This window comes from Denticeps clupeoides, chromosome 18, assembly GCF_900700375.1.
Source record: "Denticeps clupeoides chromosome 18, fDenClu1.1, whole genome shotgun sequence".
Classification (NCBI taxonomy): Eukaryota; Metazoa; Chordata; class Actinopteri; order Clupeiformes; family Denticipitidae; genus Denticeps; species Denticeps clupeoides.
Window position 1 is genome coordinate 16,114,520 of NC_041724.1, and position 25,997 is coordinate 16,140,516.

At 42.9% G+C, this 25,997-nt stretch overlaps 1 protein-coding gene across 8 annotated transcripts; it reads right to left on the reverse strand.

Moving 5' to 3' along the window:
• Window positions 1-179: 179 nt before the first annotated feature.
• On the reverse strand, window positions 180-25,704 carry mcf2a (MCF.2 cell line derived transforming sequence a). Of its 8 annotated transcripts, none has more exons than XM_028959847.1 (30): window positions 25,205-25,704; window positions 20,224-20,292; window positions 19,253-19,367; window positions 18,850-18,940; window positions 16,023-16,142; window positions 15,792-15,908; window positions 15,468-15,617; window positions 14,627-14,748; window positions 14,121-14,235; window positions 13,703-13,819; window positions 13,044-13,235; window positions 12,191-12,382; window positions 11,637-11,808; window positions 9,411-9,493; window positions 9,216-9,298; window positions 8,746-8,812; window positions 8,338-8,453; window positions 7,721-7,790; window positions 7,481-7,573; window positions 7,307-7,399; window positions 7,106-7,231; window positions 5,913-6,134; window positions 5,486-5,578; window positions 5,219-5,297; window positions 5,075-5,138; window positions 3,798-3,898; window positions 3,056-3,156; window positions 2,174-2,286; window positions 1,903-2,006; window positions 180-1,671 (listed from the first exon to the last, which is right to left on the reverse strand). In XM_028959847.1, the coding sequence occupies exons 1-30, from the start codon at window positions 25,260-25,262 to the stop codon at window positions 1,631-1,633; spliced, it is 3,279 nt and encodes a 1,092-aa protein (XP_028815680.1). In that variant the 5' UTR covers window positions 25,263-25,704; the 3' UTR covers window positions 180-1,630. The 8 variants fall into 8 exon arrangements, 7 of the variants coding, with proteins under 7 accessions (XP_028815680.1, XP_028815679.1, XP_028815678.1 ...); XM_028959846.1 differs by having other exon boundaries at window positions 16,002-16,142; XM_028959845.1 differs by having other exon boundaries at window positions 15,468-15,908.
• Window positions 25,705-25,997: the final 293 nt, after the last annotated feature.

Sequence of the window (25,997 nt, forward strand, 5' to 3'; positions counted from 1 at the left end):
TTGGTCTTATCTTAACACTGTAAAAACATCGAGAATGGTTCATACATAAAGAAATAAAGCACCCTGTCCCAGATTTGGAAGAAGACGCATCGCTATATTTTTAGTAAGACACACATGCGCCTATATATACACGTTTCATTCTAGTGGTTTTTCTCAAAAATACTACACAGCAGCCTGGAAAAAATAATATATATAAAAATGACTTTATTTATCTCTTATTTACAACAGCGCGGCTGTATTGAACAGATAAGGAGAGCGGAACCATAAAAATCTGTCAGTCAACCTGTCGTGCGCCATGCGTCTTTATTCCCCCTCCGTCACCAACAGACGCCCCCAAAACGCGAACCTGCGGAGACGCTTAACTGCACCTCGGAGAGGAAGACTTTTTACCGCCCCACGCTGCGCACGAACGACGCGAGGGCGAAATAAAGAAAGAAATTATTAAATCTTCCGCAGATCCCGAAATTTCCACTTCAAACGTCGCCCGTATCAAAGGCGGCCCTCCGACTGGGAGGCCTGAGTTGATGTGGTAAATTCGCATAAGTCTGCAATCAATATTTAATTGAGCGCTCGACACAGTGGGTATATTTCATGTTTGCTGTATGATCGTGTTTAATGGGAAGTCTGAGATTAACGGCGTACGTCTTTCTCCGATGGAGACGCATAACAATTAAACTGGCACTGGGTTCAAGGTGATTGACACCTATGACCCCATAACACGTATAGTGCACCACCAAGTACAAAAATAAATAATAATTATAATAAAACAATAAATAATAATAGAACAGTCGAAGCATTAATACACAATGTTGACATTGTGAATGGATGGGAGGACTAAATAGGACAGAAAATTCAATGAACCAGTGCCACCTTTAGCAGAGAAAAGCCCCGAACACTGGGAACATGAAGGCATTATGGCACATCATCATTTGGCACTGAACACACAGAGGGCTCTGACTTTCAAGCCCTCGAAATTCACATTAAAAACATGAACATACATGTATATAAAACACCCAGTCGGGAGTAAAAGCTCAATGTACACCTTAAATACAGCAAAGGGACATACAGAGGGGCCAATTTCTGTAGGAAATCCGACTGTCAGACCAAAAGGAGACTTATAACAGAAATATGTTCATAGTCATATAAGAGCCTGGATCAAAGGCGGAAGACGTCATACAGCCAAGGAGTCCCTGGACCTCTTGGAGCAATGGCATGAGGTCCTGCTTCAAGTCCATTGCCAGAGGGACAAAGACTGGTTTGTCTATGCTTACCAGTACCATATCCTGCAACGGTTAAAGTTTACAAAAGTTGGTCCTGGAGCATTCTATAAGTTCTAATCCATAGGATCCTGGTAGATCAATATTTTTGGATGATGATACCTCTGTCTGGATGTCCACACATACACAAAAAAAAATAGCCATTCAGGACGAGAATGTATCTGAGGTCTGGTTTTCAGTAAAACAAGGTGCTGCCGAGACATTCAATCATGTCCTGCTCGAGAGGCAGCAGGGGCCGAAGGTGCTTCCAATCACGAGTCAAAGGAGGTGTAGTAGGTGGCCTGACACCAGCAGGGTGTTCGTGCACCAACTTTTCCAACATGGTGGGACAAGAGGAGAGGGATGCTGGTCCTCTATGGAGAGCTGAGTTTCCGGGCTTTAAGATTCCCAGGGTCTGCCAAAAGTAACCAGAAAGATGGGCATGGGCATGGGTGGGATTCAATTACAGAGCAGAAGTGGAAAAATCAAACAGTGGCAGAAATACATTACAACATGAGCGTCCTGACAACACTTTTTAATGCCTGTGTTAGTAGCTACTGCAGATGTTTGTGCTGCCGCTAGCAAAGACTCCCCAGCAGTACCACTGCATCAAATTGATGGGAGGTGAGAGACGGTAGCTCCTCACCTCCTAGCCGGTTGGAGTGGCCTCGGCTGCTGGTTCCCAGGATGACCTGGAGGCTGGTGGCTGGGACATGGCCTTCCTGCCGGCGACTTAGATTCTTCACCAGCCTATTGAATAGCAGGAGCAATTTACAACCAGTCACACTACAAGACGCACTTTCTACTTATCAGAATTTACGCATCACTGTGCTAAATATTTATATCTGAAAGTGAAAGTGCGCAGTGGTCAGCCATGTAAGGGGTCCAGAAAGCAGTGCTACTCTCTCTATACTCACCAGAGGCCTTCACCATCTTCCTGCTGCAGCTGAATGACATCACCGCACTTGATGGAAAGGTCATGTCGTCCGTGTCTTGGGCAATCGGCCAGGGCCCGGTACCTGCCTGGGGCCTGTTAAAGGGGGTTAGGTCATAGTGAGGATTCAGGTGTGGTTAAGATCATAGTTATATTCAAGAGAAATTAACTTAATGCACTATGCAGAAACAAATCCAGCACAAAGTATGTTCTGCCTACATCTAGCCCCTGTAGAACTAATACTCTCTGACACTCTTATCAGAATTCAGCATGAGGAAGTGGAAGGTCAATCATTGTCAAGTTGAAATGTAGAAATTAATATTTACTATATAATTAACAATTAATTGTCCAAGACGCTGTATGTACAGTGAGCGTATGTACAGTGAAACCTGTGGGATTCCATTCTGGTTTGTGCTGAGTAATCTTTGCTTAATCCGACAAACTGAAAGTGTTCCGGTAAATTGGACTAACATAAAAATACAGTCCTGGTTAGATGAGGAGCTCATTTATTGTAATACTTTTGTACTACAGGTTTGTCTAAAGCTAGTTTAAAAGCCACAGAGTTGCTGTGTTACTGGGATTTTATGCATAAAGGGTTAGAAATTGGTCTAAAATTCAATAAGACTATGGTTCATAGGAAAGTGTCTTTCTCATTAAGCAACTACCATGATCACAAAATGTATTGTGTGAAGGAAACCTCTTTTGTAATTGACAACAACAAAGTAGGTTTCTCTCCAAAAATTACAGATATAGACACCAAAGTCCTAGTTTCCTTAAATTGTCTTTGTAATTCTAATACATTTTGAAGACAAAAGGTGAAAGTGTCACTGTAGCTGGGGACAGTATGTCTCAGTCAGGCTCTCACCAGCTGAGCAGCGTCCTCTTCCTCTGTATCGGACAGCTGGGCTCCTCTCCAGTCCTCCAGACCTTCACAGATATCCACAGAGTGAGGTGCTCCAGGCCAGCCTGGAAGTGTGGAGAAAAGATAGAATAGGACAACGGTGGATAAAGAAAGAATAAAGAAAACCAGAAAGGAGAGAACTTAGAAGATGTGCACAAAACATGCATCGTAGTGGGTAATATGAAAACATACCCATACTGCAATAAAAGGGGCCATTAATAAGTTATGGTTTCAACTAGCTTAATTTAACATGGCTATGACCAACAACTGCCAGTGGATTAAACCTAAACACATTACCAACAATCCTCTTGCTGAAGGCTTTAGCGTTAACTCTTCTCAGGTCCTGAAATAAGCCGTTTTGGGTTAATCTCTTTAATGAACGTTCCAGAATGAGCCAGAACTGTGAGCCAGTGCCGTCTGAATGAACAGGTGGGAGTTTGGAGGCGATGGTGTGGGGATTAACGTGTACAGTAGTGCGTGTGGGGGTGGATGACATATAGGATTAATGACCTGGAGTGAATGAGTCATTATAATATTTGGGATGCATGCACACTAAGCTGTTTATTTCTGTGTGTGCAGCTGACACATCATCTGAATGTCTTTCTTTGGGTTTCAAAGTCAGGAATTTTGATCATCAAATGAATTTTAAAGTAGTCCGGTTATCTGTTGTAATGGTGTGTGGTGATGAACGGTGTGTGGGACTCACTTCGTCTGTTCTGGCGGTGTTTCGGGGACGCGCTGAGGGGGTCTGGGCTGCTGCAGACAGACTCTGTCTCCTCTGAACTCACAGAGGACCGCTGCTGCTTACTGAAAAAAAACACAAGAGAAGCAAACTAGACAACGCATACACACACAATCACACACCTGCAGCATGTGACACACCAGCAAACTGCATGGTTCAGACCAACCACCATGCTGGAAGCACTGACCACCAAAGGAGTGACTATGTGACAGCATCATTGCAGGACAATGGGACTGAAATCTGCTGGATGGACCAAAGTCAAGGTTTACTAGTCATGGTTGCAGCTTGTTTCTGCAGAAATAGAAACTCTTTCACTTTTTAAAGGCCCACAACCATGTTACCACTGCTCAAGATTCACTCACTGCCACAAAATATACTACTTTTCTTTGAATTCATTTTAGAAAGTGGACCTTTAAAAGGCACATGAATGTTAAAAATGTGAACAACGGGTGTCAGAGCTGCCCAGGGAGCATGTTTTCTGTTGATTGGCTGGAGCAGCACGAGTCCAGCAGAAACAGCTCCATTCACGTTTTTAGTAGAGGTTCCTCCAGCCTGTCTCTTCCTTGTATAGTCATGCAAAACAAGACCAGCGCGCAGACCAGTGCAGAGCAAGGGGGGATTTTCTTTGCACAGCAAAAAAAAAGAAAAGCAACTGCCAGTGTTTGGGATGGAAGTATGGAAGGAATGATTGCATTGTTTATATATTTAAAAAAGAAAAGAAAAGATGACAGTAGGCATTATAAAGATGGACATGATGGGGACACAGCACAAATTCTCGCCAAACCCCCTCCCCGTTTTCTCGGCTGCGTGGGTAAAGTCGGGCGGTTTTACCCCCGGTGATTAGCGTCACTGGCGCTGGGAGGGGCGGGCGGGGCAGGAGGGGCGGGAATGGTGGGCGGGGCTCCGGGAGCGAAGGCACACACACGTGGCCACCGAGAGCGACGCCAGGTCCAGGCGCGGCAGGCAGCCTTTCAGGACGCTCCCGCTGGACCGCGAGCGCACTGTCCTACAGCGGAGAGGACAGGGCAGGCAGCCAGACACGGCCGGTCACCTCTTCCTCCTCGTCACCATCATCATAATCAACATTATCAAGAAACGCACAGATCACCTCTCATCTAGGACAACTTGAGGGGTCACATCAGATAATAAAATGTGCAAAGGAACAAAGAGATGTTGCAGAGGACAAATAGAGGGATGGGGCTGGTGTGTGTATGTGTAAACGTGTTTTTGTGCAGCTTTACCTCTCAGACAAGGGTGTGGCCAGTTCGATCAGCTCAGGTGCAGGGTTGGTGAGAGAAATCTCATCTGAGCCAATCAGAGATAAGAGAGATAGTAACTAACACAAGGCAGATACATTTTTTGGGGGGGAAAGTAGTAACTCAGACCTTTCAGAAGCTTCTGCTGGTTTGTCAGGATTTTACGGATCTCGTTGAGCCAAGCGAGCTTCACTTCCAATGTTGGGGCCTATGTGGAGGAATATGCAGATGCATTGAAAATAGAGTAATTATTGAAAATCTGATTATAGCCAGATACTAAGCCATATGTCTGTACTGATGTGCAGTGAGATTTTCCAGAAATGTCATCCTTCTGTATCACTTGTAACATTTAGAGATGCCAGGCAGGTAAGAAACGCTCCAGAAACCTGTCCTCACCTGCACCACATAGACCTCCTCCCTGCCGCTGTACCAGATCTCAAACTTCTTTGCATCCCCTTTGATGTTTTCGGTGATGCCCACCGCACTCATCTGCCAAGGGAAACACACTTTTCACACAACTTTCATGCTCACAGCAGGTTAACCTCCTTTCTGGGCGATGGCACGCATATGCACACACGCGCACGCACACTGCTCATAACACGTCAGTTACAGGGCTTTAGGTTGACACTTTCCACACCAGATTTTTCGGAGGGGACGCATGACATTCCCCTCACTTCCCAAAATCAAGCAAACAGCAGTAGGTGGTGTGACAAGACCCCTTCAACCAGGCACAGTCTCACTCAAACTCACACAGATAGCTGGCACTCAGTGGGTGCAGGAAGGCTTTGCGACAGATAACGCACACCGGGAGGTGACCCCCCACCTTCAGACAGTGCTTGAAGCTGTAGGAGGGGGTCCTGTCAGCCCCCTCGCCGTGGTCGTCGCGGCGCTTGCAGAAGAGAAGGGCGCGCTCGTGTAGAAAGAGATGCCGCTGCATGGGTTTGAAGCGGGCCAGCTCTTTCATACGCGTTGGACCCTTCCGATGGCCCACCCAGACATGGAACGAACCCTGCATGAGAACACGGCCCAGGGTGGCCAGGTCCCCCTGAGACACAAAAGATATCATGAAAACAGCTTAGACAAAAAAAAAATCATAATCAAAATCATTACACTTGTTTAGATTCAGTTACTGAGCAGAAATGGATTTTAGTCAGTTTGCCCTGTATAACGCAAACACCAGATTATAACAGTTTTTTCTCCGGTGTTTCATCAGAAATCCAAAGAAAACAACACATCCCGTGAAAATTCGAGGGCGCGGCAGAACCTCAAAGTGAACAAAACAGTTTTGGTTATTTAGAGACATGAGAGATAGATTTATGCTAATATGGTCCATACTAATCTTCTGATATACACACAGGTATGTACATGGCTAGAAAAATGACTGTAGTGATGACTTAATACTGAATTCATTACCATACACGTATTCTGTTAACATATTCAGAATACTATTAGTATTCTGAACATTCTTTAATTTAAAAAAAATAGTAACCATCATCTATAACAAAAAATCCCTAACTGTTCCATACTTCAATTCAATTTATAGTACAATATTGAGGTAGGTAGGTATAACTTAATTAATCAGTCAGGAAGGTTCTTCATGGAAATTTACTTTCTAGCAGCAGAGCACAGGCAAAAAACATAAGAAGAATATATAAAGCAATATTAGCAATATAAACAATAAAAATTTTATTAAAAAAATTACAAGTATAAAATTAGCAGAAATCACATAGAGACATTGAGTAATAATAAATAGTGGTAGGATATAAATAATAAGGAAAAAAATATTTAAAGTGTATAGTCAGTAATGTTTAGTTGCCAGTTGTGTTTGGTTTGACTAAATGATCCTGTCCTCCTCTGTTCTTCTGTTCCCTGCCCTGCCCACAAATGAGGAGTTAAACATTTTGATGGTGTGTGTCTGGACTTGGGGAGACGCATCCAATCACTAAGCATACACATACATACAAAAATATCCTGTAAAATGGCAAAACATCACAAAAAAAAAGTTAATTCCCCCACCTCATAACCCGTGATTGCGGTCTGATGCATTGAGTCATTGACAAACTTCAGCAGGTCCAGCATGGCCTCCAGTGCCCCCTGCAATTCCGAGGTCCCCTCACAACCTGTGCAGTACTTCAGCAACTCCTACAACAATTCAGTAAGCACAACACTAAGAACAGGTATGAAAAAAAAGATGGAAAATGGGACCAACATTCTGACCTTGAGTAGAAGCTGGTACTTGGTAAGGCGCTGTATCGGTTTAAGCAAGTACGAGTCCAAGCCCAACTTGTGCTCTAGCTTTTTCTGACACTCCTGGAAAATCAGTTCATATGATAAGCAGGTGTTTTAATGCACAGAACTGCTGCTATTTGGTGAATCTGAAGTAATGAATACCTGAAAAAATGGGCAGTCAGAATACTGTTTCCACAGGGCTTCGGAACGTGGCTTATTCTGACAGTAGTGCTCATATACCTGGAAGTTTTCTTTCTGTACACACACACACACACACACACACATCTTTTTTTATTTATATCTGAATAAGAAAAAAAACGAGAGCCTTTGAATAAAACATAAATACACACACACAAGAATAATAAAAAGAAAAAAAACACAAAGTCTAGCACTCAAACCTACCCGCTGTAAAAAGCAGGCTCCCACAGTTTCTGGCTTTTCCAGACAGCCCTCCAGATCCTGCAAGAAAAGCCTGCCAGCAAAAGGTCAGAAGTCAAGCGCAGCCAGTGATATGTGTGAAGCCCTTCCCATAATGCCTCGGGCCACTTCAACATGAGTGAGTCAGCTTGCTGAATCCTCCCAGCTTTCCCTCCGGCTAAGCTCTCATTGGTTTAATTGAATCTCTTATTTGACCACCAGCCATTAAACAGTAATTAAGCTGCTGTAATTGGCAGAACAGCTTCACACAGTCATCCAATTAGGCCATTTAACTCTGCAGGAGGGGTGGCCCAGCAGGAGGAACTGCCTTCTCCAAACATCTAAAAGCTCGACAGCTGCAGAAACTGGATAACAGGGGCATTTGTAACGTGAGATGAAAGGGGAATAAAGTTTGTCCGAGTTGAGGAGCATCTGTAGTTGTGCCTTCCTGTCTACATTCCAACTGTCTCTAGATGTCGTCAAAATTCAGTTTTCTTCTTCTGAATCCGAATGGAGCCACCTGGCAAATGTTTTCTCCGTCAATGAGGGGGCAGTATTTTGTGTACAATTGTGAAGCAGCATGTGTGTTTGGATACTGATACCTGCTGTGGAAGTTGTAGATATCGGGCATGTTCCCAAACAGAATGTCCCTCTTGTCTTGTAGGTCAGGGGGAGGTAGATTGCAGACAACAGGGTTTTCCATTTCTTCCCTGTAGCCCTTCAGTGTCACACACACACACACCATGTACACACCCATCACCAACATTACATCATCACCGTAGTTACTACAGAGAGTTTCCATGTAAAACCAATGTGGAAACATTTGTGGAACTGTACTGACAAACTGGGATGTTTCAGCAACTTCAACCAAGAGTACAAGAACCTCATATAAACTTCCAGCAGTGTCCTGTAGACACTTTACACATTTACAGTATGATTGTAGATGAATGGTAATATGCCGAGAGCAGACCTGGTGCTGCATCTTTATACATCTAGTGCTGAAGACTCACCAGTAAGATTGACAGCAACTCTTCAACATAAGTCCTCTCTGTTTCAATCAGCTCCTTCATTATGTGACTGCATACACATACACAGAGAGATGTCTATTTATGAATCAGACATGCAAAACATTGTATCATTGATGTACATTGATGAGAACAGGTGAGGTGAAGTCCATTTTGGGGGAAAATAAATATTTAGATATCAAATGGAAGAAAAAACAGCTGAAGAAATTCTTACAAACTTCCGATAGATTCTGTAAAGGAAATCAGTACACTACAGAACACGGTAAATCATCCTTGATCATTTTTTATCATTTCCTTATTAAAAATCTTAAATAATGTTGGGTAAATGTTATTCGTCTATCTGTATGAAAGTGTAGATGTTTTTTTGCTCCCTGACATTTTTCATATAAAAAAATCAGTATGTATGTGCAGTCTGCCTGTGTTTGTGTGTCAAAATAAAGCCTTTACATGCTCACCGCTTCTGGAGGTCAGAAGTATCTCCATCCACACCGCATGACACACAGTTGTGGTTCTCCTGGTACTCATGCATCACCTCGATCTACAGAATTTAGTAAAAAAAAAAAAAGTACTCATGGTTTACTTCAATGCGTCAACCTGAAGAATCCCAAAAATGTTCTTTTTGACTCAAAGACAATAATCAGTATTAGTACCTTCCGAGAGTTGGTATTTTTTCGAGATGTTTTCTTCCCAGGCAGAGATAAGTCAAAGGTGAACTTCAAACTGGAATTGAAATCTAAATAGACCCATAAATAATACAGAAAATGTAATAAATATAATGTAATTGACTACATTCTTATTATGATTACATTGTATGGTAGTGGTGGTAGTAGCCTAGTGGTTAACACACTCTCCTATGAACCAGAAGACCCAGGTTCAAATCCCACTTACTACAATTGAGTCCCTAAGCAAGACACTTAACCCTGAGTTGCTCCAAGGGGGACTGTCCCTGTAACAACTGATTGTAAGTCACTCTGGATAAGGGCGTCTGATAAATGCTGTAAATGTAAATGTAAATGTGAATTGTATATTGTTATAGAATACATCACAGGGAATCAAATGGTTGAGTTGCTTGAGTTTGCTCCTTTTCTGGAGCAAAAGTCTGTGATGATGGAGGGCTAGAAAAGCCCCGGAGGAAATGAATAGGTTAAAAAAAATAAAAAATAAAAAATTAATGTCATGAATGGAAAATTATGAAAAAAAGGAAAAAGGAACTGTTTGCCAGAGGACAGATCTCAGTTGCAGTAGTTAGAAGGAGATTTTGTATTGTCAGCATATAGGCCATTGTGCAACATTTGCAATAAAAAAACAATTTAACTAGCAAATAAAACCAATTCATACATTTCATAATAAAGGTTAATTTGCCTAGTTTACTTTGTAGCCCTATACATGATAAATCACAAATATTCTAAGTATTCTAACTGTTTTCTAGCTTCAGAGCAGCAAATAAGCTCTTCTTTGTAAAGTGTTTAACTTAAAAACATATACCTGGACTATTTTCCAATAAAAAAGGAGCTGAATCGTTGTTTCATTTTTTATTCAAATTTGTCCTCCACGGGCCGGGCTTTGGTATGAAAGTCTCAGACCTCAACCCAGCCATTAGTCTCACTGTAATTCATTATGTTTCACTGTATAGTATTGTATACATTTGTCTTGTATATTAAGCAGAAGGAAAGAAATTGAAATTTGCTTAATCAAAATAATAAATAAATGAAAACTAAATGTTGGCAGGTATGGACTGTGGATCCATCATAAGTGGATTTAAATAGAACACTGTAGAAAAACATTTTTTTTTTTTAAAATGTGAAATTGCATGACCTTATTTTGACCTTTGCATCACCCTTAGCTGACCTCTGGCATAATCTCTAGTGTTCACCTTTGATGGGCGTTGCGCATGAACATCAATGCTAATGAGCACCGAGTCCCTTAGCGTACTCCTGTTCCCTAGCTCTGATTGGCAGCTTCCTTTTGATTGTCTCCTCTTTCTCCTGTTTTCCCCCCTGCCCCCCGTCCCTTTTCGCTCTTGCTTTCTCTCCCTTTTCATATGAGATTACGGTGCGTCAGGCGCTTCCATCACCCTAATCACACAAAACAGACCCCTCTTGATCTCCCCTCCTTAAAGGATTTTTCCTCCCTAGCTTCTAACCAAAAGACTAAGAAAAAGAGGGCAAAAAAGAGATATAGTGAGAGGAGTGTCAGAAGCTTTTCAAACAATCCCCTCCCTGTTCTTTTTCTAATTGCCCCTTCCCTTTAATTTAAAGGGGGGGGATCACGTGCCGGAACAAAAGCTGTTGAATGAACGTGAACAAAGACTGCAGTCGGGCCTGATTACAAGCTCAGCATTAGCGGGGCGGCTGCGGGCTCGGCTTTTTGTTAAGGGTCCGCCAGCAGCGCCGGCAGATCAAACAGGCCTTTAATGTACGTGAACACTGTATGGCAGCTGTAGCCCCCGCCAAACACACGCCTCCCGGAGGAGCCGCGGTTTTGATTATTTAATGCAGTGTGAAGAAGGCCGAGAGACAGAGAGGGGAGTGGAGGGCTAGCAATCGCCAATCTGCGGGATTTCTAATGAGTGCTGATGACTTCATTAGAATGGGAGAAGAAGGAATGAGATGGATCAATATGTCACACACCTGAGAGCTGCGAAATCGAGGAACCATATACACCATATGTCTGATTTATTTCTTTTGAGAGGACCTAGTATGTGTGTGTGTGTGTGTTTGTGTATTTTGCCACCTCTAGCTGAACTTTGTGAGGAGATACTCCTGATTTAGAAAAACTGACATCACAAACGTAATGTTTTCCTATAACCTATGCATATAAAACGCAGAGACGCAGTGATTTAGAGAGAGTGAAAGCATGTGCGTTGCTTGTCGTACCATGTTTAGGAGAAAACAGCGGGGATTTGGAGCGGGGCGGGTTCTCTGCCCGGGGGGCGACCAGCTGCACGGGTCTGATGTGTTTGTCTGCCAGTTTCCTCAGGCAGGCCAGCCGGCTGTCAATCATGGCCTGCACTGTGGCTTTCTTCTCAAAGGTCTTTACAACCTGAGTCTGCAGAACACAGCAACACACATCCCACAGGTAAACGTCTCATTTAAACTATACAGGGGTTTCATAAAAAAAAACACATAAATAAATCATGTGTTATATGCTTCTGTGCATATCAAGATTTTATTGTCTTCTTTAAAACAAGCAACTGTATAATTTATTAATATCAAGCTCAATGTCACAATGGCCCGAAACAATTATGACAATGAGTATTTAATTTGTTTAAATAAAGGGCCTTAAATAAAGATAAGGATACAGATCATCTGCAAAAATGTAAAAGTGCTGATCGTAAGTCACTATGGATACGGACGTGTGCTAAATGCTGTAACTGTAAATGCCAAAATCACCAGATCGCTGGCAAAAAGAAGAGCTAACAGTGTGGTACCTGAAGTGCAGGGGTGAGCACTGATTCATACTCCATGCACAGGACGTGGGAGCCGGTGGTGAGGAGTGGTGGCGCCCCCTCCTGAAACTTCTCAATATCCCTGAGAGCAACCTGTGCGCCCTCCTTAGACTGGCACTTATCCACTTGCTGATTGGCCAGCAAGTACACTGCGTCGTCACACCAGCGCTGAGCCTACGGGGAATAAAAAAAAAAAAAAACACTGAAAATGAAATCAATTAGACAAGGCAAAGAAGAGTTTAATTTTACTGAAAAGATAATAAGCAGTCATGTCCATGCCGGCTCCATCTCCCACAACACGCCTCTGTCCCCTGAGTATTAGCGTTAATGTCTGTGTCTGCATGTCGTGTCATGTGTGGTCACAACTTCCTGGAAAACCCTCATACCCTCATCACTTCTGGTTTGTAAGATGCGGCCTGTTATGTCTAATCTTTCCCCTCTAAGCTAAGGCGATCCGGAGATCTACAGAGCTGTTCTCCCTCACAAATATTTTTGACGTATTACAATAAACTGTTAATTTTTTCAATCAAACCCCTTGGTGTCCATCATTCCTCTGCACCTCGTATGCACATTGTATTTAATTTCCTATTTCATGTTTTTATATTTTACATTAATATTTTATTATGCTGCTTGCCAGCAATGCTTCTGTTCAAATCTATACCCAGCTGTCACATGCATTTGGTGCATACAAAGTAATAGTAATTAGTAATATTTGTTAAACAACCCACTTCATTAGCTACATTATCAAATCATTGAGTATTTGTGCGTGTGGCTTCATTATTGTGTGTTTGTGTGTGTGTGTGTGTGTGTGTGCGTGCGTGCGTGCACACAGTACCTCCTGTAGCTGCTTCAGCAGGTTGTGTGTCTGTGTGAATGAGTCCCGTTTGGTGCTCAGGCCAGTGGTGAGCGTGTCTTGCTGGTGGCGAAGCTCGTTGCAGCGCTGCAGGATGAGGGCGGTGGCATAGTGGTGCCCAACTGCCAGTTGGTGGCCCTGCAGAATCATTACCTGAGCCCTTGCCAGGTCCTCCTGCCAACCCACACACAAACATGTCCTAAAAAGGGCCCGTTGCTTCTGGACATAAAAGGACAATATTAATTGTAATGTTTGATTGAATGTTTATTTAAAATGTAAAGATTCTAATTAAGTTTGAGTCTTTGCAATAAATCATAGTGGCATCAGAGGGGGGAAAGAAGAAACTTGTAAAAAACCTGTAAGAGGAATCACACATTTAAAAAAAATCTTGATAGTTTTGAACAGTGCCGTCTATGTTGCAGAGAAATCTTACATGAGCCTTATTGGCTCCAAGGTGATGGAATGAACTTCCACTAGATGTTCAATCAGCTGAGTCGCTAAAGAGCTTAAATATTAAAAGGAATACTAAATTTCACAAAACAGATCACGATTTGTGTCAGGTTGGCTCAGGTAAAGGAAAATCTTGTTACGTATTCTGTACAAATTTCTCACCCTGTGACATGAACCGTGTATGACCTCACCTGCGCCCGTGTCTCTAGGTTACTCAGCTCTCTGAGCATCTGCTCCATCTGCCCAAGAGTGTCTCCAGCTCTCAGCTCCTTCTCTTGAGCACACAGCTTCTTCAGAGAGCTCTCGATCTGAGAGAAAGGTTTAATGAATTAAATGTAATTAAATGTAATTTAAATATTTAAAAAGATTAAGTACTTCACAGTTCTCTGTAATACATGTATAGCAGCTGCGTGTACAGATTGATCCCAGGTGGTCTTCAAGTGCCTCTATTTATTAATAAAATTTTTATCATTTTAGATTTTATATGCTTGAATATATGATTTATCACTATCTATCTTTACCTCTATATCTGTTATCCTCACATACCTCTTCCAGCATGATAAAAAAAAAGCCAGCCAGTGACAACTGGGGACAGAGAAGGAGATGTACCTCATGAAAGTTGTTTTCATATCTCAGCAGCTGCAGGTACTGCTGGAGCTTCAGGTGGTGCTTGTCAAAGAATCCATCAAAAGCCATTTCCATGTCCCTGAGCTGAGCCAGGAGTCTGTAATGCAAGAGATGCAAGAGGCTCGACAAACACCACCCATCATTCACCATCAGTGATGTGATTTACATCACTTTTTACCTTCACTTGTGAAGGAAACATAAGTATGTTATAATGTTATATACCTGTGTTTTTCTGCTTTCATTTAAATATGAAAATGTATGACCTCCTACAAAATCGACCAATTCAGGAACAGCCATTATGAAACCTTTATCCAGTCCAGAAAAAGTATTTAATATATTTAATATGTATTAAATTATTTAGTTGAAATAAAGGTTTGAACAAAAAAATTAAGATAATAAATGTTCACAAAGGACAGTGCAGAAAAGTGAATGGTATATTCAGGTTTGTATAGCTTGATATTTTCTTGTCACACCCTGGTAAACTGCACCTCTGCACTGTCTCCCAGTCTTGACTGATGTCCCAGTGGGCCACCGATTGCTCCTCCTTCCCAGAAGCCTCAAGGCTGGACAGAAGGTGATGGCCCTCCTTCAGCACTGATCTGATGGCATCCTGCGTTTCAAAAGTGTCCACTTTGTTACACAGCCTGGGACTCTCTGGCAGGAAACTGACAACTGTGACAATCAGCAGCAAAGAAATTTGTCACTGGTGTTGACGGAGAATGAATGTGCGTATGGAAAGAGTGTGGAAATCATTGGAGGGCATGTAAATGTGATTTGGTGGAGGCACTAATGCAATAAAAAAAGAATATTAAAGTTACACTGCCATCTACTGGCCTGGCATTAATATTACAGATTATTTCACACATTTTGCATTTGTGCGTTGCTGCAGTTGTCACCCAGGAAAAAAAATGCATGATGACCTCCATAATACTGAGCCTGGTACAATGAGCAAATCCCGAACAACTACAAGGTGTGACGTCTGATAAAAACCTCCTGCAGATTGCATAAAACATCACACACATTCCCCTGGAGAGGGAATGAGAATAAAATGCATAAAATGACCCAGACCTATACTTCATGACAGGTAGACTGCACATAGGGTATAAATAATATTACAAATATGTATTAAAGGAAGACTTTAATTTCAATAACAAAACATAACTTCATAGGTACCCATTTGGCAGAAATTGTGAAGTAACGCAAAAAACAAGTGTGAGGTCAGGTGTTAAATTAAATTTAAACATTTAAGATAATAATTTAGAAAAGTAAACAACATGGCCCAACCATTTTAAGATTTCTTCAGTAAAATATTCAGAGTGAGGGCCACACCTTCAGTCTCCTGTATTTCTCTGTGTGGGACAGCAGCAGGAGCTCAATGGCGTTGCCTTCCTCCGGCAGCTCAGTCTCAGCAAGTTCCGTCCCAAAAGCCTGGAGCATCTGGGCAATGTCCTTTACTGTCACTGCAAATGTTTCTATGGCCTTCACATATACACATACACACACACACACACACACACACACACACACACACACACACACACACACACACACACACACAAACACACATTTTGCACTGAACATATGTGATGCAGATGTGAGTGTGGATGTAATGTAATGATTGTAATCGAGGCTCAGGTTGATCCAGAGACTAACGGTTCGCAAGACAATCCAGTCGCTGTGGCAGTAGTCCAGGGTGCCCCCAAACTCAGATGTCAGCTGGTTCTCATCAATGTAGCGCAGCAAGTCAGTGACCGAGCTGAGCATCACCACCTAGAAATACAAGAACACACACTGCTCCATCACATTAGGCCAGAAGAAAAGGATAACAATAATCAAGCTCTACTGTGGGGTAAATATTGTTGCCTTTGTGCTGCTGGACCTTACAGGCATCTTCAGCATGAAGTCCTCCTGGCTGAAACGGAAGCCAAGGTCGGTGACCGTCCGTTGGAAGAAACTCGTGGGCCTCAGGACCAGCACCAGGTGAAGGTTCCCTGGAAAAGAAGCCTGGAGGGAAGAGAGAGAGAGAGAGAGAGAGAGAGAGAGAGAGAGGTCAAATATTGTCATTGTGATACACAGCACAGCGCATGTGTCCTCTGCATTTAATCCATTCCCTTAGTGAGCAGTGGGCAGCCATGAAAGGTGGGGAGCAGTGTGTGAGCTTTGCTCAGTTGCACCTTGGCGGGTCAGGATTTAAACCAGCAACCTTCCGATAACAGGGCCACTTCCTTGCTCGCTCGGTCACCAATGGATTCAATGGATTACATAGCAAACATCCTCCTACCTGGTATTAATATGTTTCTGTTGCATGTGTGTGTTTGACCGCAAAGAAAGTTCACAAAGTATTTGCCTCCCCGCTACATGTACATCTCTTTAATTCTGAGACATTTCTAGTGCGGTTAATTGTTGTGTTCAGGGACATTGTGAGAGTAAGCAGATTTTCAACCTGTGAATTTATTACCATTGACTTGGGTAAATCTGTCTACTTTTCATTACCGGTAAGGAAAGAGAAATGGATAAACTAAAACAATGCCAAAAAATACACTGATCACAATCATTGCAATTACCACAATTTAGTGAAAGTGAAGTGAATATCATTGTAATACACAGCACAACATGCAGTGTACACAACAAAATGTGTCCTCTGTATTTAACCATCACCCTTTGTGAGCAGTGGGCAGCCATGACAGGTGCCCGGGGAGCAGTGTGTGGGGACGGTGCTTTGCTAAGTGGCACCTCAGTGGCACCTTGGCAGATCGGGATTTGAACTGGCAACCTTCTGATTACGGGGGTGCTTCCTTAACCACTAGGTCACCAATGACCACAGTTAAAGCTTACAGCACCTGGTATTCCCAGGCAGTCTCCCATCCAAGTACTAACCAGGCCTGACCCGGCTTAGCTTCAGAGATCACACAAGATCGCTGTTTGGCTGAGATGGTCGTGAGCTGAAATGACACTGCTGACTATGGGGACAGGGACAGTCTCCCTGGAGCTACTCAGGGTTAAGTCTCTTGCTCTGGGACACAATGGTAGGCAGTGAGGGTTGAACCTGCAACTTGAAGGTGATAAAATGAGAATTTTACCTTCTAAGCCACCACCAACACAAACAAACCCTGAATCAACACCATCACAAATGGGACTGATAGGACAAACGTGCTTGACATAGTTAGCTTGTTTCAATCAATCACTTCGTCAATGCAGATCAGTTGATCAATCAGACACGTGTCAGTTGGGATTACCTCGATCCAGCCATTCAAAAAAATAATATATTATTATTCCAATCACTAAATAATAGATATCAATGCCGCATCCACGCAAACAGGAGTTAAAACGCAGTGACATTCATCCGCCCTCTGCAGCAGCGGCGGCGGGTGCCCCGTCCCACGCGTGGATCGGTCACGTCCTACCTGCACCGGTCTGCATGACTAAGCTAAAAGTGCCGCAGCGCAGCCGGCGAAGTTCGTGATGGCGGCGGCGCGTCCTGCGGTAATAAAAGCCCGTTACCGCCGCCCGCCGCATCCGGGGCGCGCATCGGTGCTGCTCGCCCATGGGGAAGCCGGTCTGGCGGGGGCGATGGAGAACCCGGACCTCGCCCATCCTGGACCGTGGCGCCTACGGCTGCGGCGGCGGCGGCGTCCGCGTTACCTCCACCTCTCCCTCCCAGCCCCGCCCCCCCGGCGAGGCGTCATCACGTAAAATTGCTGCGATCTGCACGTCCTGCGCGATCACGTTACACCGAGTTTCGGGGAGTAAATCCTGCGGTGCAGAGTGACGTCACCATCAGAGAAGGTTCCTTTCAGGACCATGGACAGCAGGACAAGGGCATGGCGCATGCAAGATCTCCCCAGTTCCTGACCAGATTAGTATTTATAGCCCACAGAAACTCTGAGAGTGTCCCACAGACAGTGGCAAGTGACAGCAATCAGGGTGACACACCTAAACGTCACTGAAGAGCAAGGAGATAGTGAGTGATCAACATTTATCCATGAAATTATCATGAAATATTTCTTTCCAGACAGGAACGATGTCTTCCAGGATGAAATATCCCTTCCAAAGGACACGAGTGACACTGACTGGTCGATGTAAATGATTGCATCAAGTACCAAATGGGTGCGACATTTTGCCAACTAAACAAAAACAAAAAAAACATTTGTTAAATCTAATTGTATGTGTTAAGTTCCATATCTCTTTAAATTCATGGATGACAGCATACAAAGTTCAAATATAGTCACCAGTGGCTGTTTTTTTTTTTTTATATAAAATCTTCTACGTGTTGACTGACTTGGTTTTTATTTAATGACTCTAAGGAAGCTCCCCCGTAATCAGAAGGTTGCCGGTTCGAATCCCGATCTGCCAAGAAGCCACTGAGGTGCCACTGAGCAAAGCACCGTCCCACACACTGCTGCCCACTGCTCACTCAGGGTGATGGGTTAAATGCAGAGGACAAATTTCACTGTGTGCACCGTGTGCTGTGCTGCTGTGTACATGTGACAATCACTACACTTTAACACTTTTATGGGAGATTTTGAAGATTTCACCACCACCATCACAACCCCAAACAAAACTCCTGGTACTGACTGGAACTGGTACTGGTCCTGGCTGCTAGTACCAAACCCCTTTAGAGTCTTCATTATACAATTGTTCTCCATCAGGTTGTTCCCTCATGTGTACCATCTACCTTCCCTAACTAAGCAAGCAAACATGAGTTCCTCACCGCAATCCGAGCAAGTGCAGTTTTGATTGAAGTCCACGTGTCCAGCCTTCGGTCCAAAATGATGATAAACTTTACTCCTGGTTGCCGCGCTCTACAAAATGAACAATACGTTATGATCATTGTTTTTAAGGTTTTAATATTTCTATAGAGGTTATTGGGATTTTCACATATCTAGATGATGCATAGGGCTCACAACTGTTTTTGTGCTATGATTTTTAAAAGTTATTTACACTGAAGAAGTTATTTACACTGCTGAAAAATATTACAGGGTGCTGTTTCTTTAAATTGGATGCGTTCAGAGAGACATTTATTTCAATAATTCCAGTAAAATCTTTGAATCATAGGACAGGATCAATACATAAAGGTATGCAATGCAGATGGAGAGAGAATATTCTCTACACACCGTGGGATTAGTGTGAGGTATGTGAGGACTTTGGCCAGGGCCTCCACAGGAATGTCGCTGAAAGCAGAGCATTCTGGGAGAGTGATGATGACGCTGGAATCCTCACCTCGACCCCCTAAATAAAATCACACAAAAAAAATTCTCGGTGTGCAATTTCTGCAAAATCTGCTCCAGATCTACCAGTAATATCTGGCAGATTTGTTAATTGGTAGATCAGGTTAATAAAGTGTTTCCTCCACTTTCCAAACCTTGTCAGCTAAAGTGTAAACTGTAAATTAACACCTGCACCAATTCCTCAAGTGAAATACACCCCCTAGTGGCTAAAATCAGCAACACTATACACCATTCCCTGAGTGGCTCCAAAAGATACATGAGTCCAGCATTCACTCAATCACAAATAATAATAATATTAATAATAATAATAATGAAACTTCCCTGAAATTTCTTCATAGTCACACATAAATGTCTACTATTAACCTTTTCCAGGACAGAAATTAATTTGCAGAAAGTCCGTCACTAGTGATCTGTCAGGCAGAACCATTGTAATGAGCCAATGCCCAATCAGGATAGTTTGTGTTAATTGTTGAGAAGTCAACACCGGCATGTGGCCACCATTACCAGAGAAGGAGCTCTGGGGTTCATGCTTAGAGAAAGAGACCTTACTTAGATGTCAGAGATTGAATGACACGTTGCATAACTTGGTTTCAGCGTCTATGTGACCGAGCATTCCCATGGTCCTGGAGACCATGAAATAAAGACCATTCTTCATTTTAGTCAAGAGGAGCTGCATAAACTTTAACATTTGCTCAGTTTCACATTCATGGATTAAATCTAAAACTCAAAACATTTTTAATCTAGGACTAGACTTCATCCATGAATGAGAAACTGAACCAATAAGTTTACTAGTAATAGCAGTAGTATTTTTTCCGGTAGTAATGTTTGCTGTAGTTTTATGAAATATAACAACTCACCTGACAAATAGGCCACCTGTTTTTCAATGTAGCCACCAACCTCTTTCAAGCTTAATGGGACCGTAACTTCTGAAAAGAAATACATTACATACATGCAACATGATTCCAAAAATCGAGCATTAAAAACAAAGCAAAACCAGTACTCTGTGGGCTCCTTTCCTTTATATTCAGGCACATGTCCACAATGACAGCATCCAGAAGTTTTGAAATGTCATGGGGGAACTATAAATCAATCAATCAATCAATCAATCAATCAATAACAGAATAATTTAGTCTTGCTGTGCAGTGTATAGGACAACATATCGTTTGATGAGATAAACTAAATGCAGTTATACAAGATTCAAGATCTGGCTATTTTAAGCTATTTAACAGATTCTACTCATGGAACATTAAGCTTTTACAAAAACAGCATTTAGTTTTACAAAACACTGGCATTAAAAAAAAGAAAAAATGTGAGCATCCACATTGTGCGACCATATCAAGCAGGCATTTAAAACAGACATTTTTACGAGGTGTATGTAAATGGAAAACGTCACAGTTGCCACTGAAACACACAGTGGACATGCAAGAGTGTTTGGAAGTTTCAGAGTTTAAATTTCAGAGGCCTAATTTTGGACCTCGAGCAGTTACCATGATGTGAGACTGTGCGTATTTACATTGTTCTCTGACATTTAATAGGCTCTTACTAGCTATAAAATATATGACATTTTACTGAGTTCAGGGCCTAAAATAAACCCTTTCAAACAGCAACCTGGTTTTCAATAAGCGAAGTAGCGTCCTGGGTTTAGCTTCACAACAAAACACGACACAAACACATGGTTTGGTCGTGCATTATTTAGCAGGCAAATTAAAAGTGCATGACGGCTCACACGTGGCATGTCTGCTGTATGAGAGGTGTCTGAATGAGAGGAGTCCGTCGACAGTGAATCTTTCATGAGTCTCCAAACAAAAGCTCACCTGGCCTCCGGCTCAGGGACAGAGTTTAACAGTACGGGTATCAGGCAGGTGTGGCATGGGCCGACCCACACGGAACTGGCCAAAGGACCCGCTCTCTTCATCCTGACTTTTTGAAATTGTCGACATGAAAATGAAAGTGAACTGATTGGGTGGGCAGCCATGATAGGCACCCTGGGAGCAGAGGCTATGCTCAGTGGCACCTTGGCGGATTGAGATTCGAACCGGCAACCTTCTGATTATGGAGCCACTTCCTTAACCGCTAGGCCACCACTGCCAGTGTATATCAAAGTTTAGCAAAATTCTAACATTAAAACTATGAAATAGTTTCATCTTAAATGCACCAAACAACAAAAATAAACTGCAAATCCTGCAATTTTTTTGCAGGATTTGATAAAAAAAAATCCTGTGCATAAAGTTTCTCTTATTGAATTGGATGTCTGTAGAGAGACTCCTTATTAGTTTTGAGTTCCAATGGAATTATGCTGTGTTCACTAATGCAAGTCTGTCAGTTTAATAATTAGAAAACCATTTTGCAATGATGTTACCATTGGCACTGATGAAAAACTATAAAACATCAGTCTATATCAGTGTCTGGTGGGTTTGACCTCATCATTAATTCTAAGTTTAACATGAACAATTTAATTTTATAATATTTTCAATTCAAACTGTTCTAGAGTATTTAAAGCAGCATCACAGGAATAAAAAGCTTTTTATAAACTGCAATATTGATTGTTATGTAATTAAACTCCTTAGAGCTGGGTAGAAATGATAAAACTTGATACTAAGGAACTAGCCAGGTGTGGCTACCATGCTGCAGGCGTACAGTGCAGACCAGTCAACTTCACCATTATTACCTGGCCAGCATTTCAGAGCAGAGAAATCTGACACCTGATCAGCTCTAGCTGTTTACCGCCAGGCCAGCCATTTTGTACCAGCAATCAGAAATTCTGCAGCATCATCACGCTGCATGAACTAGTCTCTGTCCCTCCCTCCATCTCATAACTACTACACAACATCATCAGTGCAAACTGGAATATGTGAGGTTGTTCACTTGGAAATGATTTGAAGCGGCTTTGTTCCATGCTGCAGAAAGAATGGAAGTGTCGTGAATTTAACCCACCAATATCAGGACAAAGTTTTTCAGGGTCTTATACCCTATACTGAGACTGCGACTGATCTTCACACACACATACACACACAGGGCCCTGAAGAGAAGAAATACACACTGTCAGCTCAGCATAATCGGATACAGTCCCGGGAGTCTCCACAATGTCCATGTTTGGTGGAGTTCCTGTATATTACAGATACTGCAGAGGCACTCGTTCACCGCAGCCAAACACTGTCTTCCTGAGCGCACTACATCATTTCCCACCTGACGGCACACTGCGGAGAAGCACATGCAGGCGTTGAAGTCTAGCCTAGCGCTTCTCTGCAGGACATTCTAGTCATTATGTAGACAATGTGGAACCATCTTCATTTACAGAAACCAGGCCAGAATACACAAAACCAGACATGAGCACACACAATCAACAAGGCCATCCTCATGGATAAGCCCTACTGCTGATTTGAGGTCAGTGTTTCCAACAAAGGGGGATTTCCTTTCATAAGGGGATTGGCCCAGTGGACTGAAACAATTCTGAAAACTCATTTTCAGCCATATTCCCCAAAAAAACAATCCACGTAGTTCATGTAGGAATGGTGGTGTTCATAGGAAATACTGATGACCTGTGGAGGTCCAGAATGGGTGAATGTTTGACAGCTCATTTGGCAGTAGAGGTGCCGAGAGCCACAGTCTCTCTGTGCCTGATGTAAAGGCACTTTTACCAAATGTCCTAATATCATATCTTGTTATTTTTACTTATTTGATAATACACAACATAATATGTACGATGAAAATGCACTGAATGATGTGAAGGTACGGTCACGTGGTGAAATGGGTTTAACAAGGTAAAATTGGGTTTTGCCCATTGCCAAGGTATGCCTGTAAAAATAAACAGTGTATACTGGCCGAGGAGATTTCAGCTCTACAAGAAGATTAAGGTCAGAAGATTTATCAAGGCCTAAAAATTACATATTGAGTTTATTATAAATATACTACATTTTGAGGTTAGCCCTTGTGATCAGAAATTAAATTAGAGTTGAAACTCACCCACTTGAAACTCTGCCATACTCCTGTTCTGAGTGGTAAACATAAAATAAAATGTTAAGCACTACCATTCTGTCCTACTAAACATTACACCAGAGTTCATTTTCAGCACATATTTGCTAATTAAGGACAAAATTGCCGTCCTTTGTGGGTAAACAATATTTTACAACAGACTACTAAATATTGAAAACCATCATTTCTTGTAATATAATTGTGCAAAAGCAGTGATTTTTTTTATTTGTTTATCAATCCAAAACTGGCCTTTAGCCTAGCCCTTGGAGGCTTGAACGTTTTGTCTTGATTGATATTAGCCATTTCTTCAGTTGCAAATGGCTTCAGCTCAACTAGATCTGAACTACTGCCTTAATTTCGGGGCTCTGAAGGTTTTCCTCTACAAAACTTCCCTCTTTCTGAGGTCCAGACTATTTTGTGTTTGGCATGATGGAATTACATGTAAAGAATGTAGTGTGGTGCCTCTCAGTCTAGCCTGCAAAGTGCCACTTGTCCATTTAGCATTTATTTCATTGTGGCCTGCCGAGGATGGAGACCTTTTTTTACAGCACTGTGGTTTTAAAGTTGTCCACTTCAATTGGCTATAATTTACAATGAGGAGTTGTTAGATACCAATCGAGCAACCAAATGGGGTGCATTGATAAGTGGTGGAGGCCTAGTGGGTAAGGAAGTGGACTTGAAGGTTGCAGGTTCAAAACCCGAACCGCCAAGATGCCACTGAGGTCCCCTTGATCAAGGTACCGTCCCCACACACTGCTCCCCAGGCGCCTGTCATGCCCACTGCTCACTAAGATGATGGGTTAAATGCAGAGGACACATTTCATTGTGTCACCATGTGCTGTGCTTGCTGTGTATTACAATCACTTACATTTAAGACATTTATCAGATATCCTTATCCAGAGTGACTTATAATCAGTAGATTGAGATAGGTGGGGTTTGAACTTGGGTCTTCTGGTTCCTAGGTGAATATTTTACCCACTAGGCTACTATCTAATCATTTTCACCTCAAACATCACCAGGTTTGTTGAGGGGTTATGTGCCTGCACCTCTCTACATGGCCCATACTGCAGTGCTCTCTCTCTCTCTGGTTGAGAGGGATGGCTGGCTCGTGTTACAAGCACTTCACTATCGAGCCAAATAACAAGGCAGCAGGTAAAAATAGGTGCTTTTTTCACCCATTCAGTTGAAGGCCAGGCCAACTCCTCTCGGGCACACACACACACACACACACACACACACACACATACACACAGATAATCCATGTGGATGAGCACGTAGAAAAATGAGATCTCTAACTCTGTGTAAAGAACTTAAGCAGATCTGTGCATCAGTGTGTCGTCAAAACCCACGTTTGATTTGAGGGTGTAGAGAATACAGGAATTGTGCAGTCTTAATGTGGTGTATGGTCTGTAACTGGTATTTTGGCCCAAAATTACAGTTGGAATTAGGTTTAAAAAACAAGAACACATTACTCCCTTACCCCCTGTGATGCTCAACCCTGATCAGGTTTAGTGATGCTGATTAGGGTTGTGGCGCCTTCAGCATTCATATTTCATTAGCAGCATGACCAACAATTCATCTACCATTAAGATAATTAAAAATCCATTGTTTTGGTTGTTGGGCTTAAATCCATATGCTCAACCTCGCTGTTGTCAGGACATTTGTGATTGAAATAAGGAATAAATATTCGTGCATGTATATAGTTCAAAACATCTGTGTACAGTAAAAGCAGATTAATCAGCATGCGACCCAGGATATGGAATAACATAGACTTGGCCTGTGTTTTAAAAATAGCCCACATAATCCTGGCGCTGAGCGCGGACCGACCGCCGGTCCACCCCCACACACACCGGGTGCCGTACTCACGCTGCAGCGTGCTCTCCAGCTGGGAGCCGGCCTGCAGGAGGTCGTGGTAGCCCTCCATCTCTGCACGGAGGATCCAGCTTCCCCAGATGGAACACCTCGTGTGGGGGGTAGAGGGGGGCCGGCTAGGCCCTCATAGCCCGGAGAAGGTCCACACACACACACACACACACACACACACACACACTCACGGTGCTGCAGGATGAAGGGATCAGGCACGAGAAAGAAAGAGATTCCAGAAACTTGCACAAGCTTTCTTCTCTGGCGATGTCACCTTGAGACACACATCCGAACTCCGGCGAGCCTTCTCCAGCACGGTGGAATAAAAACAATGACAGAGCTCGGACAGGCCACCGCTGCCAAAATTCACACTGCCAGAGAGGCGGTCCAGAGAGGCGTCCTGCCCCAAAAAGCAGGGACTAGTGTCTAATGTCGTAAATGCACTTCAGAGTCGGCACAGCTCCCCTCCATCTGTGTGTTGACATCCCTCCTTCCCTCTCTCCACCCGGCACGTCAGCTGCCTCCCAGATGCTCCTCCCTCTCCGTTCTGCGGTCAGTGGAGTCCCACGCCTCTGAACCGCTGGCACAGGAGTGCGAGCGCACACACACACACACACACACACACACACAATAGCACTACTGTAAAATGCTGAATTATGCTGCTTCCTGTATTGTGTTTGGTGAGAACACACATGTGATGATAAGACAAGGTGGCAAGAGACATTATCACAAACCCCAATTTTGACTCGAATGTTATCTAAAATGCTGTATTAATTCATTCAACGTTAACAGAACG

Excerpts from the sequence above, each read along its gene's own strand:
- mcf2a (XM_028959844.1), bottom strand. The coding sequence starts at position 25,262 with ATGGAGGGCTACCACGACCTCCTGCAGGCCGGCTCCCAGCTGGAGAGC. Across the intron at positions 14,749-15,467 it reads AGAAATACAGGAGACTGAAG|GATGCCATCAGATCAGTGCT; the intron begins GTGTGGCCCTCA and ends TTTGAAACGCAG. Across the intron at positions 3,899-5,074 it reads GCCACACCCTTGTCTGAGAG|TAAGCAGCAGCGGTCCTCTG; the intron begins GTAAAGCTGCAC and ends GTTTTTTTTCAG.